General features: G+C 43.7%; 1 protein-coding gene across 16 annotated transcripts in view; it reads right to left on the bottom strand.

The window, feature by feature from the left end:
- The window catches only part of ZMYND8 (zinc finger MYND-type containing 8), a 127,172-nt gene that overhangs the window by 77,735 nt on the left and 33,811 nt on the right, over nt 1-15,626 (bottom strand). For 12 of the 16 annotated variants that reach the window (XM_055345635.1, XM_055345629.1, XM_055345707.1 and 9 more), the window contains 2 exons: nt 11,682-11,830; nt 2,621-2,839 (listed from right to left, as the gene is read on the bottom strand). In XM_055345635.1, coding sequence (XP_055201610.1) covers nt 2,621-2,839; nt 11,682-11,830 — 368 coding nt within the window. Of the gene's footprint in view, nt 1-2,620; nt 2,840-11,681; nt 11,831-12,639; nt 12,710-15,626 lie in introns of those variants that run through there. The other 4 variants (XM_055345701.1, XM_055345714.1, XM_055345697.1 and 1 more) reach the window with 3 other exon arrangements.

Genomic DNA, 15,626 nt, shown 5'->3' with positions numbered 1-15,626 from the left:
ACTCTGCTATGTCAATCTGGTACCATATCCCAGAGCTTCAGGCTCCTTATGTAGCAGCAACACCAAAATAGCAAAGTCTGATGATGTCAGGAAACACTCTTTAACCATCTGTGTAGGGAGAGCTGAGAAAAGTTTTCTCCAATTAATCTTGATTTAGTTTCCATCCCTCATATCTCTGGATCCTCCAAAAGGAACTTTTAGATGTGTCTGGTTGGTTGTCGAGGAAAGGGCAACACATGAATTGCTCAGAAGCTGAAAACAGTATGTGACGCACATAGCTAACTCCTTAGCTACCCAAGCTGGAAACAGTCTTCCCAACTGACTGCATCGCCAATGCACCCCGGGAAGAAATTTGGGGCTCTACATCTTAGACACAGAACACCTGTCTGTTTGAATTATTGTTCATTTCCAGGAAACTATCCATAGTGAACACATTCACTTCTCCTCCATACCTGATCCCTTCCCTCCTGGCTGATAGTGCCTGGTTCTCATGATACAGACTGAAAGTACCAGTCAAGCATTTTCAAGATTTTTTTTTTTTTATGCTTGAAGACTGGCCCAATCCTGACCAATGAGGCCAAGGGCAAGTCAGCTGGAGGCTGTAGTAGGGCAAAGTCCTTCTGTGTTTGACCAAAAAAGGGTCGTACAGAGCAACACTCTTAGAGGGATTTTTGTCTAGATACAAGTGATAAAAACCCCAGCCATCTTGCGGGGTTTGAGGGGGTGGGGGGGCATTGCCTCAACAGGGAAACAGAAAGAGTCTGGCTGTGAACAAACTCTGGCCTGGCACTGTCTCTGGGTTCTTTCTACATTTTAATTTTTTTTTAATTTTTATTTATTTATGACAGTCACAGAGAGAGAGAGAGGCAGAGACATAGGCAGAGGGAGAAGCAGGCTCCATGCACCAGGAGCCCGATGTGGGATTCGATCCCGGATCTCCAGGATCGCACCCTGGACCAAAGGCAGGCGCCAAAACGCTGCGCCACCCAGGGATCCCCTGGGTTCTTTCTACAGATGAGAATAAACTCCTATTGTTCCACCCTGCATCCATCGAATCCATCAAGATCTATTACTTGTAACAAAAGCCACTATCTTTTCTACAAAATCATTAAACAACTGGGAAGGGTGGGTCAAGACAAAAAGAAACAAAGACTTCGGTGCCCACACTAAATGTAACAGAACCAGGTAGAGCTCTGCAACAAGAGGGCATCCCTGAGCAAAGCGCCTTATCTCTCTGTCTCAAGTATCCCAAGGAGAACCAGGAGCCATCTTTCACAACTTTAGGGGCAGAACACCATTAAAATATCATCATCATATCGATGTGGTGTCTAATCTCTTTTCATATGTTTCTTATTTTTCTCCTTTCCCAACACAAAAGCAGTACCACAGCCACCACGCTATAGCTTTTTTTTCCTCACTAAAGACATTGGGGAGAACGTTTCATTGCGTACATAAAAAGCTTTCTTGTTTGAGATCAAGTTCTAATATACCTTCGAACCCAAGTGACATTCCATGTTAAATGATTTTGTAGATGACATCATTTGCAGCATCTTGAAAAAGCCTTTGAATTGGAAGTTGCCAAGAAGAGAAGACACCGCAGAATTGTGGAAACAGTAATAATTGTTTTAATAAAAGGAAAACGTTTAGGCTTGCCTACAAATGAGATACAGATGTTCTTCACTAAAGCCAGTGCGCTTCTGCTCAGGTTCTGTACCTGCAGCCCTCTCACCTACAGGGGGGGCATGACTCACTTTTTTTTTTTTTTTTTTTTTTTGTAATTTATTTCTTCATGAGAGACACAGAGAGAGAGGCAGAGACATAGGCAGAGAGAGAAGCAGGCTCCATGCAGGGAGCCTGATGTGGGACTCAATCCGAGGACTCCAGGATCACGCCCTGGGTGTGAAGGCAAACACTCAACCGCTGTGCCACCCCTCACTCCTCCTCTTCTTCTTGAGGTTCTCAAATCTTAGTGAGGCCTTCCTGGGCCTCTTCTTATGAAAGGGAAACAAACACCTTCCACCCAACTCCTCCTCTTCATTTTATTTCATTTTTGTCCTCTTCTCCTGAAAAGCATGAAATGCGTGCCTCTTTTTGTTCACTGTTGGATCCCCAGCACCTAACAGGCACTCGAGAAACGTTGTGTCATGAATGAAAGCATCAGATGACAACCACATGGAGCACACAACCCAAACTGGTCTTCTCCGCTCGGGCTACCGCCGATGAGTCAATGATGCAGCAGGAGACAATATCCAAGAAGAGGAAAAACAGCATGCGATCTTTTCAACATATGTGAACTGTTAACAGTTTATAAAGTTAACTTCTGAAATGTTCATTACAGGAGAATGAGAGAAGGTTGCAGATCCCAGAGTGATCCAAAGACCCATGGAGAATCAAAACTGACACTCAGTGCAGTCTGAGTCTTTGAGATAGTTGCAGTGCTCAGGCGCCTGCCAAAGCTGGTCCCAAAAGGGGGTGACCAGGAGAGAGCAAGTGGAAGGCAAGACATTTCTTTTTTTTTTTTTTTCCTGTATCTGGATTATTTGAAAAATTTAAAATAAAAGGAAGGAAGAGAAAGGAAAGGAAATGAAGCAGATAATGCATTCATTCGTCAGGAACTAACCTCACATTCAGGACAAAACCAGTCCCCCTCTGGTTCCGATGTCAGTCTCAGACACTTAGCGTGATAAACCCGGGGACAGAGCTCACAGCAAAGGACTTGGCCTTCCCGGTGACAAACCCAGCAGTAGAAATCATTCCGTCCATCCTGCGGTACAACATCAACAGGGTCTGTGGTGAGTGGCTGCTTCATATAGTAAAACGGACCATGTCTTAGTTCTGACTGAAATGTAGGCAAGAAAGACAGGTTTGGTTTCAAAACAAATGTGCATTCTCAAAAGGAATTTGAACAAATACATCAATAACAACAAAAGAAAAATCACAGCATTTCACACATTCATTGAAAATCTATCTTGGGTTACTCTACTAAATACAGAGTCTGCAGGTCATTAGATACTAAGATTTTTCTATCTTTATCTCTCTCTCTCTCTCTCTCTCTTCTATTTTCAGAAGCCATAGATTGAAAAGCTGGTGTCTAAGAATTAATAGGCTGCCCTCGCAGAATAGTTACAACGGCCACAACCCAGACATACCCAGATTGAAAATTTAGCTCTACCAGCTGCATGACCCTGGACAAAACTCAACCTCTCAGCTTCAATTTTCTCATCTGCAAAATGGGGATAATAATACCTAACATCATGGCATTTGGGTTGGAATTAAGCAGGATGATAGACCGTATGCATTTAACACGGTGCTGCCATTACTAATATAATTAAGAGACCAACATATGGAAGTCTAAACAAAACCAACAAGTGTGGCAATTTACCCTAGGATTCTTTCAACAGCAGGCTTTGGGAGAATAAATCAACTGGATTTGAGTCACTAAGAAAAAGAAAAAAAAGCTACTCTTTTTCAAGTCTACTAAAGTATTCGAGCCAACCAATGGCTTCTTAAAGCCATGATTCTCTAACATGGTAGGTTTTTGCAGAAGCACCAGATATCCTATTCAGAACGACCAACAGCAGAAAGATGATACGAATGGCCAATTCACACCAATGGCCAATTTGTGGGACTCAAAACCCCTTCTGACTCCAGAATATCAAGAGAAATGTTCCCCTAATGACACATTATAGAATCTAGCAAAGCCACATTCTGAACACAGAAGATTACTCAGAAGAAATTCATTAGGAAAATGTCTACTGGAAATCGGTAACAAACACAGTATTTAAGAAGTACTATAAGGAATTCTGGGGGAAAGGTGCCTGGTAGCTCAGTCAGTTAAGCTCAGTCTTGGCTCAGGTCATGATTTTAGGGTGGTGGGACTGAGCCTCATGTCGAGCTCCGTGCTCAGAGGGGAGTCTGCTCAGTATTCTCTCTCCCCTTCTCCCTCTGCCCCTCCCAGCCTCCCTCAAATAAATAAATACATCTTTTTTAAAAGAAAGAGAAAAGAAAAAGAAAAAGGAAGGGGAAGGGGAAGGGGAAGGAGAAGAAGAAAGAAAAAGAAAAGAAAAAGAAAAAGAAAAAGAAAAAGAAAAGAAAGAAAAAGAAAGAAAAGGAAAAGGAAAAGGAAAGGAAAAGGAAAAGGAAAAGGAAAAGGAAAAGGAAAAGGAAAAGGAAAAGGAAAAGGAAAAGAAAAAGAAAAAGAAAAAGAAAAAGAAAAAGAAAAAGAAAAAGAAAAAGAAAAGAAAAAAAAGGAATGAAATGAAATGAAATGAAATGAAATGAAATGAAATGAAATGAAATGAAATGAAATGAAATTCTGGAGGCAATTGGGTGGCTCAGCTGGTTAAACATTCGATTCTTGATCTCAGCTCAGGTCTTGATCTCAGAGCTGTGCATTCAAGCCCCAAGCTGGACTCCATGCTGGGCATGGAGCCTACTTAAAAATAATAAAGAAATTTTGGTGATAATCATCAAAATGACCCAGTAAGTAGCTGTGCGACCTTAAGAAAGCTACTCAACCCATAATGGGCCTCAATTCCATGGACAATAGCTGAGCCACAACCACAATACCTATCTTTGACAATAAGCTTTTTTTTTCTGTCCTTCAGCAAAACATTACAGTTTCCTCAACAAAGATCTTGTATGTTGGTTAAAGCTGCATAATTTTTGTTGGTACTATGAATGAAATCATTTTCTATCCTACTTTCTAAGTAGCTATTTGTTGGTACACAGAAATGTTGTTAGATTTTTGTTAATCCTGACCTAATATATAAACAGTTCTAATAGTTTAAAAATATCTTCTCTAGGCAAGATCAGTTTTGTCTGTTCATCTCTAGTATTTTTACACTTTTCTTTTCTCTTTATTTTAATGGGGCCCTTATTTTATCCTGGGACCTCCAGAATAATGGAAAAGAGCGGTCAAAATTACAAGCAGTCATGTCTTGTTCCCGGTTTTTATTATGAGGTTTTAATGTTCTCGACATGCCTATTTCTACACTCCTTTTTATCAAACCTCCCAGATGCTTCCTTAGCAGATCTTTGCTAATCCATCCTTCTAAGCCTCCCTACTCTCATTTCTATTGAGAAAACAGCTAAGACTTTTAAGGGTGATTGCTAATTCTTGAGCCCAGTTATTTCCTTGGTTCAGCTGGATACAGCTCTCTATACTTGGTTTCCAGGGAGTAACATCGTTATCATATTCTCTCCATGTTACAAGTTCAACATACTCTCCTACACACCATCTTCATTTTCTCCTCATAATCCCCCAGAGAGGTACTCAAGATAGACACTACTAGTCTTACTTGACAGATGAGAAAACTAGGTTAAAGCGACTCAAGCAGGAACTATTTCTAACCTGAGTGAGGTCTTCCAGAATGCTTTTGTGGCTTCTACAACACAGCAGTAAGCCATAGTTCAGAGCCTGACTTCCTTTCAGCAAGTTAATAATAGGACAGGAAGAGCCAATCTAAACGAAACTGGAAGAATCGAAGAGGCCAGCTAATCTCCCTAACAACCCAGGTCTTTCCTGTCCAGTAGAAGCCATTTCTGAAGTTAAGCTTCCCCCCATGTCCTTGCCCCTACCCCACATCTGGCTGGGAACAGGGTGTTCCTGGGGGAGGGAGGGGTGCGTGCCAGGCTGCTCCCAACTCTCTTCAGGATATTCCCTCTTTCCTGAAGTAGTGGTTGTTGCTGCTGAGAACCAGCTGCCTGGTAACCTCCGTAGCCATCAAATACTTGCCTTATCTGCTGCTTGTAAGTGTTTCCTGCTCCATAAACATAGTCTGATAACAAATATAGAACATTTAAAAAAGGAAAAGCAAAATCATTCCAGGCAAAAGCAGTTAAGATTTTCTCCCCGCTATGTAGAAGGTGCGTTACCAGCCTGCTGGTAAGGCAAACAGGTTGCAACCTGTGTTATTATAGGCTGTGTGAGCAAGTGTTATTTCCCTGCTTCTCCCACAGGCTGACTGAACAAGAAAACAGGCAGGGCTCATTCATTCACTTCTCTAATACCTCTCAGCTTTATACCAGCAGCCAAAAGACTTATTCTGTAAAGGTTCCTACAAAGACAGTAAATAGCGGAGGGTTTTGAAGGTCCTGTGGTCCCTATTACAAGGACTCCAGTTAGCCACAGCAGCAAAAAAGCAACCAGAGACGATATGTAAATGAATGAATGTGCCAATAAAACTTTACTTACAAAAACAGGCTCTGGGCAGCACCTGGCTCCCAGGCTTTGTAGTCAGCAAACTGCATAAAGCAGAAAACGGGTGCTCCGGCTGTGTGTGAGCACAGGCTACATGTGTGAGAAACGGGGAAACCACAGATTCAAACTCCTACATGGACCACAGAGGTAACATACATGAGCAAAAATACTCCATGTTCCAGCTCTTATTCTTAAGCATTTAAGCACAAATACGGGCAGCCCAGGTGGCTCAGAGATTTAGGGCTGCCTTCCGCCCAGGGCCTGATCCTGGAGACCCGGGATCGAGTCCCACATCAGGCTTCCTGCATGGAGCCTGCTTCACCCTCTGTCTGTGTCTCTGCCTCTCTCTCTTTCTCTCTCTCTCTCTCTCTCTCTCTCTCTCTGTCTCTCTCATGAATAAATAAATAAAATATTTTTTAAAATAAATAAATAAATAAATAAAGCACAAATACTGCAAAATATGCCTCCACTCTAAGAAAAACTGCCCAGCCCTGGAGCGTGAGGAATGTCACTGGCATCCAGCCTGGACGCTGGCGAGACAACAAGGAGAGGCAGAACTTGGGGCCCATCTCAAGGGGCAGCCCCGGTTCAGCTCCAGCAATCAACACAGCTCTGCAGGTACACACACCCAGTGCTGCCAGAGCTCAGGGAGAGGCCAGCAAGCCTGCGACCCCCCCAATCATCTCAAAGGTTAAAACACTGCCTCAAAAAAAAAAAAAAAAAAAAAAAAAAAACACATGCTTCAGCCCAACAAGGGGCTTCTGTGGATATTTTTTAATTTTTAAGACAATGCACGGGCCCAACAAAATAAAAGCTAGCCCACCCATTTATGGTGTGTGTGTGTGTGTGTGGTGTATGTGTGTATATGTATATATATATATATATATATATATATATATATATATATCCTATACTCAGAGACAGCAAGGAGGAGCTGCAGCATTTCTCTGCCATATTTGATCAAAGGTATAACATTGGCCATCCAATCTGTTAGCAGATTATTTCTCAATCTGTTAAGGAGGGGGAGGGGGAATCCTCCCAAAAGGAGTCTTCATAATCAAATGTCCTGAGAACTAAAAATTAGATTGGTGTTTTTCAGTAAAGGCCCTAATTATGTCATGTGAGGGAAGATACTTCTTGGGCCATCTACTGCAGGATATTTGGCAACCTAGCCTTCCACAAAATGCCAGGAGCATCCTTCCTGGCCGTGGGATGTCTCCCCCCAAGCCAATCCCAAGAAAAAGCACCTCCACATTTCATTTTTTTTTTTACCCACATTTCAACCTTTCCTACAGCATGAAACCATTCAGTCAAAAGGCTATAAAAATTAACTGTAAGCCTTAACTACATTTTTCCCAAAAAAATTGTTTTCTTTTTTTTTAAAGATTTGTTTATTCATGATAGACATGGGGCGGGGGGTGGGGGGCAGAGACACAGGCAGAGGGAGGAAGCAGGCTCCATGCCAGGAGCCCGACACAGGACTCAATCCCACAGGACTCGATCCCGGGACTCCAGGATTTCGCCGTGGGCCAAAGGCAGGCGCCAAACAATAAAGCGTGTTTTAAAGTTACTCTTACAACTACCCTAAAAGTACTCAATTCCTAATATATGAAAAATGGGTGAAATGGGGGCCAATCTTAAAAAGGTCAACCCCCATCTCTCCACTAGGTAATAAAAGGTCTCTACCAAAAATGGAAAAACATGGGGCGTTTTTTGTTTCTTTTTATAAGGCCAGACTAGCTTTCTTTTTTGAACACAAAGAAGAAAATAAAGAAAAAAGAGAAGAAGGGAGAAGAATCTTGACATATGTCAAAACTCAAAGGCACTTTGGTGCCTGAAAGAGCCAGAGGCAGAAGGAATGCACAAAGCAGGCAGGGTGTGACACTGGGGAGGGGTGGAATTGTGGAAAACTAGAGGACCCAGACCCTGTGTCTAAAGGGGCAGGCTCTACTCCACTCCAGCTATTGCCGGCTTTTTCTGAGTTTTTATAAGAACTCAAAAATACAAGTTGCTATTTGAAATCCCATGATCTTCAAATAGTGGTGACTAAGAAATTATATTATTGGTAAAACCCAGCCCTTGCAGACCTACAATTTGCTTTTAATTCCATAATTTTGTAATGCTATAAAATTCTAAAAGAAAGAAAGAGAAAGGGGAAAGTGTCCAGAGGAATTTTTTTTTTAAGGGATTTAAGTTCCCCTTAAGGAAAAACAGATTGTACGGGAGGGAGGCTGCCACTACTATGCAAATATTATATGCTAAAATGAATTATGGGGTCAAAGGTCAGGAATGTCATTTCTGTGCAGTTAAGCCTGTTTCTCCTTTGCCAGCTCCTGACTGTTCAGCCCCAGGGAGTTTTAGGTCTGAAAAACAAACCTACAATCAACCTTATGATGTTTCCAGTCCAAAACCCTATTTTACAAGGTAACTGAATCTCAAAGACAGGAAAAAAACTGACAAGATCCCAACATGAATTTCCCAGATGCAGTGGAGCTAAAAAGAGCCCAATCTCTAGGTCAGGACTGCACTTCCTCTGGGCAACAGTCTTCTATCAATACTGAAGATGACAGATTATTCAGGGGTGTAACCATGCCCTGTGTCCAGCTACTCAGAGTCTCCTCTTTTCCACACCCAGAGTACAATATGTATTCATGAGCCCCCACCCTGTGGTGACAGCAGCCACCAAACACTGGCTACTTTCTGAGGCGGCTAATCCAAAGGGGGACACAGACTGACAAACATATCATTGTAGTCATGGGCCCTGAGTGTCACAGAAAGAGTACTAACACATGAATGAGGAAAAGGAGAAGAAAATGCATGCACTACCCAAGCTGATAAGCTTCCAAAAAGAGAGGTACAAGTCAATTCCTTAAAAGATACGTAAAAACTCAAAACTGTGATGCATTTGTGCATACACAAGGGAGAGGACAAAGGACAAGGCTTTCTGCATAGAAGGGACACAACCTGCCTCATGTCTTCCAGTTACCTGGTAAGAAAAGGTTTGTCCAGAAGTTAAATTACTAGCTAAATTAAGGTTTGGGGATTATCCGTGGCCTTCATTGGTATTTTGGTTTTTTTGAGAGAGAGAGAATCTTTAGCAGGCTCCATACCCAGTGCAGAGCCCAAGGCACAATCCCGAGATCACAATCAAAGCCGAAATCCAGAATCGGACACTTAACCAACTGAGTCACCCACCCAGGCACCCCTTCACATCCCCCAGTCTTCATGCCCAGTAGCTATGGCATGCCTCCTGGGTGACAGGGATAGGTCCTCAGTTCTTAAAGCCAGACATGCAGACCTAAGCTCAAATGCAGGTTCTGCTTCGCCCTGAGGCCTTGAGGAGACAACTTAACTTCTCTGAACCTCTCGGTTTTCATCTGTAAAGTGGACACAGTTACAGTCCTTTCCCACAGGGTTATTATAAACATTAACACAGAAAAATGCCTTACAACAGGAAGTGACATGCTGTCAATCAACGGCTCTTAGTATTAGTATTCACCAGCACTATCATATATATTGCTCAACCCTCCTAGAAATTTATTTAGGACCTGTTTCTTCTCTTTTAACAAGAGTCCCAACTCATTAGATTCCCAACTCATCAGATCTGGACTATCCAACACAGTAGCCATAAGCCAGAGGCAGCCACTTAAATTAAAATTAAAAATCCAGTTCCTCCAAGAAACAGACTCTTAAATATACAGAACAAACAAACTGATGGCTACCAGAGAGGAGGTGGGCAGGGGGGACGGGGGTGGAGATCAAGGAGACCACTTCCTGTGATGGGCACGGGGTATTGTATGGAAGTGTTCAACCAGTATATTGTACACCTGAAACTAATATTACCCTGTATGTTAACTAATTGAAATCTAAATAAAAACTTTAGGGGATCCCTGGGTGGCGCAGCGGTTTAGCACCTGCCTTTGGCCCAGGGCGCGATCCTGGAGACCTGGGATCGAATCCCACGTCAGGCTCCCGGTGCATGGAGCCTGCTTCTCCCTCTGCCTGTGTCCCTGCCTCTCTCTCTCTGTGTGTGACTATCATAAATAAAAATATATATATATATATATATAAATATATATTAAATAAATAAATAAATAAATAAGTAAATAATGAATGAATGAATAAATAAATAAATAAATAAATAAATAAATAAATGAATGAATAAATAAATAAATAATAAATAAATAAATAAAAACTTTAGAAATTTTGGCTCAAAAAACCACAACTCAACCCCTTTGCCATTTGCAGGTGCTCAATGGCCACATGTGGCTTGTAGCTATCATCTCAAACAGCACAGATCTAGAACACTTCTATAGCTGTCATTTCATTATTTCACACATAGTTTTTGTGATTATTCCACTTAGTGTGGAGCCTGGCCTAATTTTTTATTATTATGACTGACATCATGTAGCTCGGTTTACCACCCCAACCCTGTGAAATTAGTAGTGGGACTATTATTCCCGTTTCAGTAGATGAGCAAAATAGGCAAAAAGAGGTTAACTTGCCCACAGCCACACAGCCAAGGCAGTGCTGGCATCTCGCTATATAATTTTGAGAATGGAAATAGATTAGTGTGCAGAAATGCACCCCTCTCCCAGTTCTGAGCATTTAACCGTTGCTAGGTTTCTTCCCATGAAAGCGACAACCTTGTGTTATTCCACCTCCAATCCCCAGGGCCCACTTCGGCACTCCATAACACAAAAGATGGATGAATGCATCCCAAGGAATCTCTACTGAAATGCTAGCAGAACCACTGGGGCATCCTGTTTCCTCCAATGCCAGGAGATCTGACCTCACAGTCCACTAAAGCATCTCTCCTCTTCAAATCAGAAGAGAATCTATCTAGCCTGCATCACAGAATTTTAAAGCTGGGTTTCTTAAGAGCTCAGATGGCTAATGGATTTTCCTTATCTAGTTGACAGGTCCTGGCTGCAGGAGGAGGATGGGAGTCAAGAAGACACCCATAGCCCCAGGGTCTATGCACAATGAGACAAAAGGGTGACCAATTATGGAAGAGGACAGTGGGCAATAGGTAGAGTTGGCAGCTGTGTTACCACATTATTTTACAGATGAGAAAGCTGAGACCAGGAGGGAGCCTGCCTCCATCACGCAACCACCTCCAGGCAGAGCTCAGAACCATCTTACTGGCATGGCCTAGCAGGAAAAACACAGGCCACTTGGGGAAACCGCCCTAGAGTGGGAAAAAAAGAAAACCAAGGAAAATCCCCAAATCCTACAGCACGGTATCCTCAGCTCTTCTGGATCATTGCTCTGTCCCCCAAAACAGATCTAAAAAGCCACTGGAAATTTCTAGACTCATTTTGAGCTGCCCTTCTTGTCCTATACAAATGACAGCTGGAACAAGGCAGCTTGCTAAATGCCAAGAACACCGGCTGTCAGAAACACCCAGAAAGCTGCAGCGCTGCTCACTACAGCCTTCATCCTGCTGGTGTGGGCACCATCCCCAGTGGCCCTTTACCTGCTCCTTATTATTATTGTTCAGTAAGCCGGGTTTCTTTTTCTTTTTAATGGGGCTTGTGGATGTGTCCTGTGGCGAGTGGCCATTGGAAGAATGCGGAGGGCTGGGAAACTTTCTTTTCTGGGCTGTTCTCTCTGTGGAGCCAGGATCTGAAAGAGACACACAGGACCACATATTTTAAAGCAGTCAGGGAGGCCTAGGCTCCCCCAGGGAGGGTGTGTGTGTGTGTGACACAACGCATTCTGTCCCCGGGCCCGATGCCACTGTAGTGTTGATCCTTCAGGAAATCCACTCACCCCATCTCTTCAGTTAACTGTCTCAAAGGTCAGACACTCTCTCTTCAGCCTAACACCACTTTTGTTAAAGTTTTAATTCACTGCCAGAAAATAAAAATTGAGATGCTTCACATAATCTGGACTTCTGGCTTCTCTTAAAAAACAAACAGAAAACAAAACACACCACAAATCTGAGCCTGCGTGGCCTTATGGCATCAGACAGATCTGAATACCAACCACTGAGCCATTTTTTAGTTGGAAATGTGCTCTCCATTTGCCAATATTCCCACCCTTCTCTCCTGTGTCCCAGTTGACCTGGTTATGACTCAGCCACCATGAGTTGTGTCATACAGATACCAGTACCGTCCTTATCCCAAAGAACTATTTCTTCTCCATACCCATGCTTGATGGCAACAGCAGGAAACCATGAGAAACAGGCCAAAAAGGCCACACACTTCAAGCAACCGAAGGAAGGCACACATACTTCTTTGTGGAAGATGACAACATTCACTGTGTTGTGCTTGTGACTTCTTTTCCAAAGGGACAGACACAAATGACATTCTCACTGATTCTCACCTGAGACATGCCAGCCCCCTGCCTCCCAACTGATTCACTCCTTCCCATGCTGACTCTTCTAGCATCTCATTTAAACACAGACACTTCCACCACCACCCAGCCTTCACCTGCAAGGCCTTGGATCCGTTCCATGCCCGGTGGCTATCTCATTAGCGTAGGGATGAAATAATGACACAGCGTGGTGTGCCTTACATTCTGAGAAAGAGAAGTTACAGTCCCGAGGAAAGACAGCTATGTAAAAGCAAAGGTGATGGGGTGAGATGTGAAATCCAGAAGGACAACTATCCCCAATGCTAACCTGACGATGCTCCTCCCCACTGTTTTTAACTTGTTGGCAAGCCCCAGCACGCAGGACACACCGTGCGCCACCAACCTCCATGTGTGGACAGGGGCCACTGGGGCAAGTGAACATGGTTTGGTACAGACACACGCAAGGCCTCCTAGGGGTTTCCCTCCAACTGAAAGTCAGAGCATCTTCCAGGACATTCATTAAAGGAGACAGTGAAGGACTTCTGCAAAGGCTGATCCAGTCTCACCAGGCAATTTCAGAAAAATCCTGAGCAAGTGCTGCAGGCGCTGCACTGACCCATAGCCCCGAAAGGATATTAAATGCTAACTGCAAGCACCTTGAGGGAGAAGAAACCCCAGAGCTTGGATCATCCCACAGACTTCAAAATGGAGGCAGAGAGCCCAAAGGATGACCCAAAGGCACACCACAGCTAGTTAGGCAGGAAAATCCACCAAAAAGGTGCAGCCTGGGACTGGTGTTCCCCTAGAGAGAATCTCCTCTCTCCCATACCCAACAGAGGTCCTTAACCCACTCCACCCTCATAAGTGAAGACTCTCCATCTCCACCTTGTCTTTGACTCAATAATCTGCTCCTAGAAACACATGCTACAGATAAGAGTCACAGGGAGCAAAGCACCCCCAAGATGATTCAAATGAAGTACTGGGTGTTGTACCCACACCTGGAAAAGATTGAAATGTCCACAAACTGAGGAGTGATCTAATAACATACCATAGCCATACAGTGGAATAATCTTTTTTTATTTTTTTTTGCATAATCTCTAAGCCCAATGTGGGGCTTGAACTCACAACCCCGAGATCAAGAGCCACATGGTAGAGCATGCTCTATCAACTGAGCCAGCCAGACGCCCTTCATACAGAATATTCTATGGTCATGAAGAATAAGAAGGCACCTCTATGCAAACAGATGCATGACTATCTCCACACGTCGTATCGGGTTTAAAAAGCAACACACATTGAGCACCATTAACAGATTAACACACACACACACCAAAAATGATGTTATATATCTAAGTTGGCACAAGCCTAGAACATTCCCAGATGAACACAAAACTACTAAAAAGCTCTCTACGGGGACTATCGGCTGCCTCGGGGGAGGAAAACATGCAGGCAGTGGGGGAAGGATTATTTTTCACTGTGTACCCTTGTGTACTTTATCTATCAGGAGCATAGACGACTTTATGAAAATAAATTTAAAGTGAGGTATTTGGGAGGTTCAGTTGCATGTAAAAAAGCAGCACGTGCAAATCAAACCCAGTAATGAGCAAATGGCAAAGGCCTGGTTCAGAATAAACAATGTCACCAGATGGACGAATTTGGGACCAATTACCACAGGCTTGGGGAGGGCAGGAAGACTCAAGTCTGGGAGTTGTTCAACGTGGAGCTGATAAACCCCAAATAACTCTGCTCAAGGATCAGAGTATGTGTGTTTAAGAAAGGTGTTTTGGTTGGGGCACCTGGGTGGCTCAGCTGCTTAACATCCGACTCTTGATTTCAACTCCGGTCTTGATCTCAGGGCCGTGTGAGTTCAAGCCCTATGTTGGACTCCAAGCTGGGTGTGGAGCCTATTAAAATATAAGTAAAAAAATTGGGGCACCTGGGTGGCTCAGTCGGTTACACATCTGCCTTCGGTTAAGCATCTGCCTTGGGCTCCAGTCATGATCTCAGGGTCCTGAGATAGAGCCCAGTGAGTCAGGCTCCCTGCTCAGCAGGGATCCTACTTCTCTTTCTCTCCCTCTGCCCCTCCCCTTGTTCATCCTCTCTCTCAGAGAAACAAATAAGATCTTTAAAAAAAAATAAAACTAAAAAACCACAAAGGTGTTTTTGAGGCCCCAAGGAAATGCATCCCAGAAGAAAGGGCATCTTGGCCAGCCCAAAATTGAAAGCAACTGGGCAAAGCTTTTGGTATTTATATGTTTTATTTGTGGATAGATTTTTTTTTTAAAGATTTTATTTCTTTTAAAGACTTATTTGAGAGAAAGAGAGCGCAACCAGTGGCAGGGCAGCAGAAAGGGGAGGCAGAGAGAGGGGGAGTGAGAACCCCAACCAGACCCTGTGCTGAGCATGGAGCACAATGTGGGGCTCGATCTCACGACCATGAGATCATGACCGGATCCAAAATCAAGAGTCAGATGCCCAACTCACTGAGCCACACAGGCGCCCCTGTGGGTAGATTTTTAAAGAAGAAAGTACAGGAGCAAAGACACACCAGCAGAAAAGTTAAGGGAACATTTCAGGACAACAAGCAAGTCATGTGTTTCCAAGATTCTTAATGGAGCCCGCTATATTTTGGAAGGGACAGCTTCCCTCATTGCAAGAACACCTGGGCACACTCCCACTCGCTGCAAACAGAGCTCCCAAACACACTGATGACAAAAAGCACCCCCGCGTACTTCCCAAATATTCACAGAGGGGTGGGACTAGCCTCCTGGAGAATCATTGTGCTGGAATACAGAAATACGGTAGATGATCAACAGAGCCTCGCCAACGCTTAGCCAGCCTCCAGGAGACAGAAAGGACACCAGCCCCTCCCTGGACAGCATAAGTTACCCACCTGTGACTGAGACGCCCTGGGACGGTGGATCCCAAAAAGCAGTCTCCACACTAGCAGCAGTGGCACCACCTGGGAATTTTTAAGAAAGGCACAGTCTCAGACCCTACCCCAGAGCTATAGAATCAGAAACTCTAGAATAGAGCCTGGCGATCTGCGGTTTAAGGAGCCCTCCAGAGAATTTGGATGCACACTGGTTTCAGATCCTCCAGGATGTGTGTTTAGGAGATGCAATCC

The sequence above is a fragment of the Nyctereutes procyonoides genome, unplaced genomic scaffold (assembly GCF_905146905.1).
Source record: "Nyctereutes procyonoides isolate TBG_1078 unplaced genomic scaffold, NYPRO_anot_genome, whole genome shotgun sequence".
Lineage (NCBI taxonomy): Eukaryota > Metazoa > Chordata > Mammalia > Carnivora > Canidae > Nyctereutes > Nyctereutes procyonoides.
Note: the sequence above shows the minus strand (reverse complement) of the source record. Positions and strands in the feature narration are given on the sequence as shown.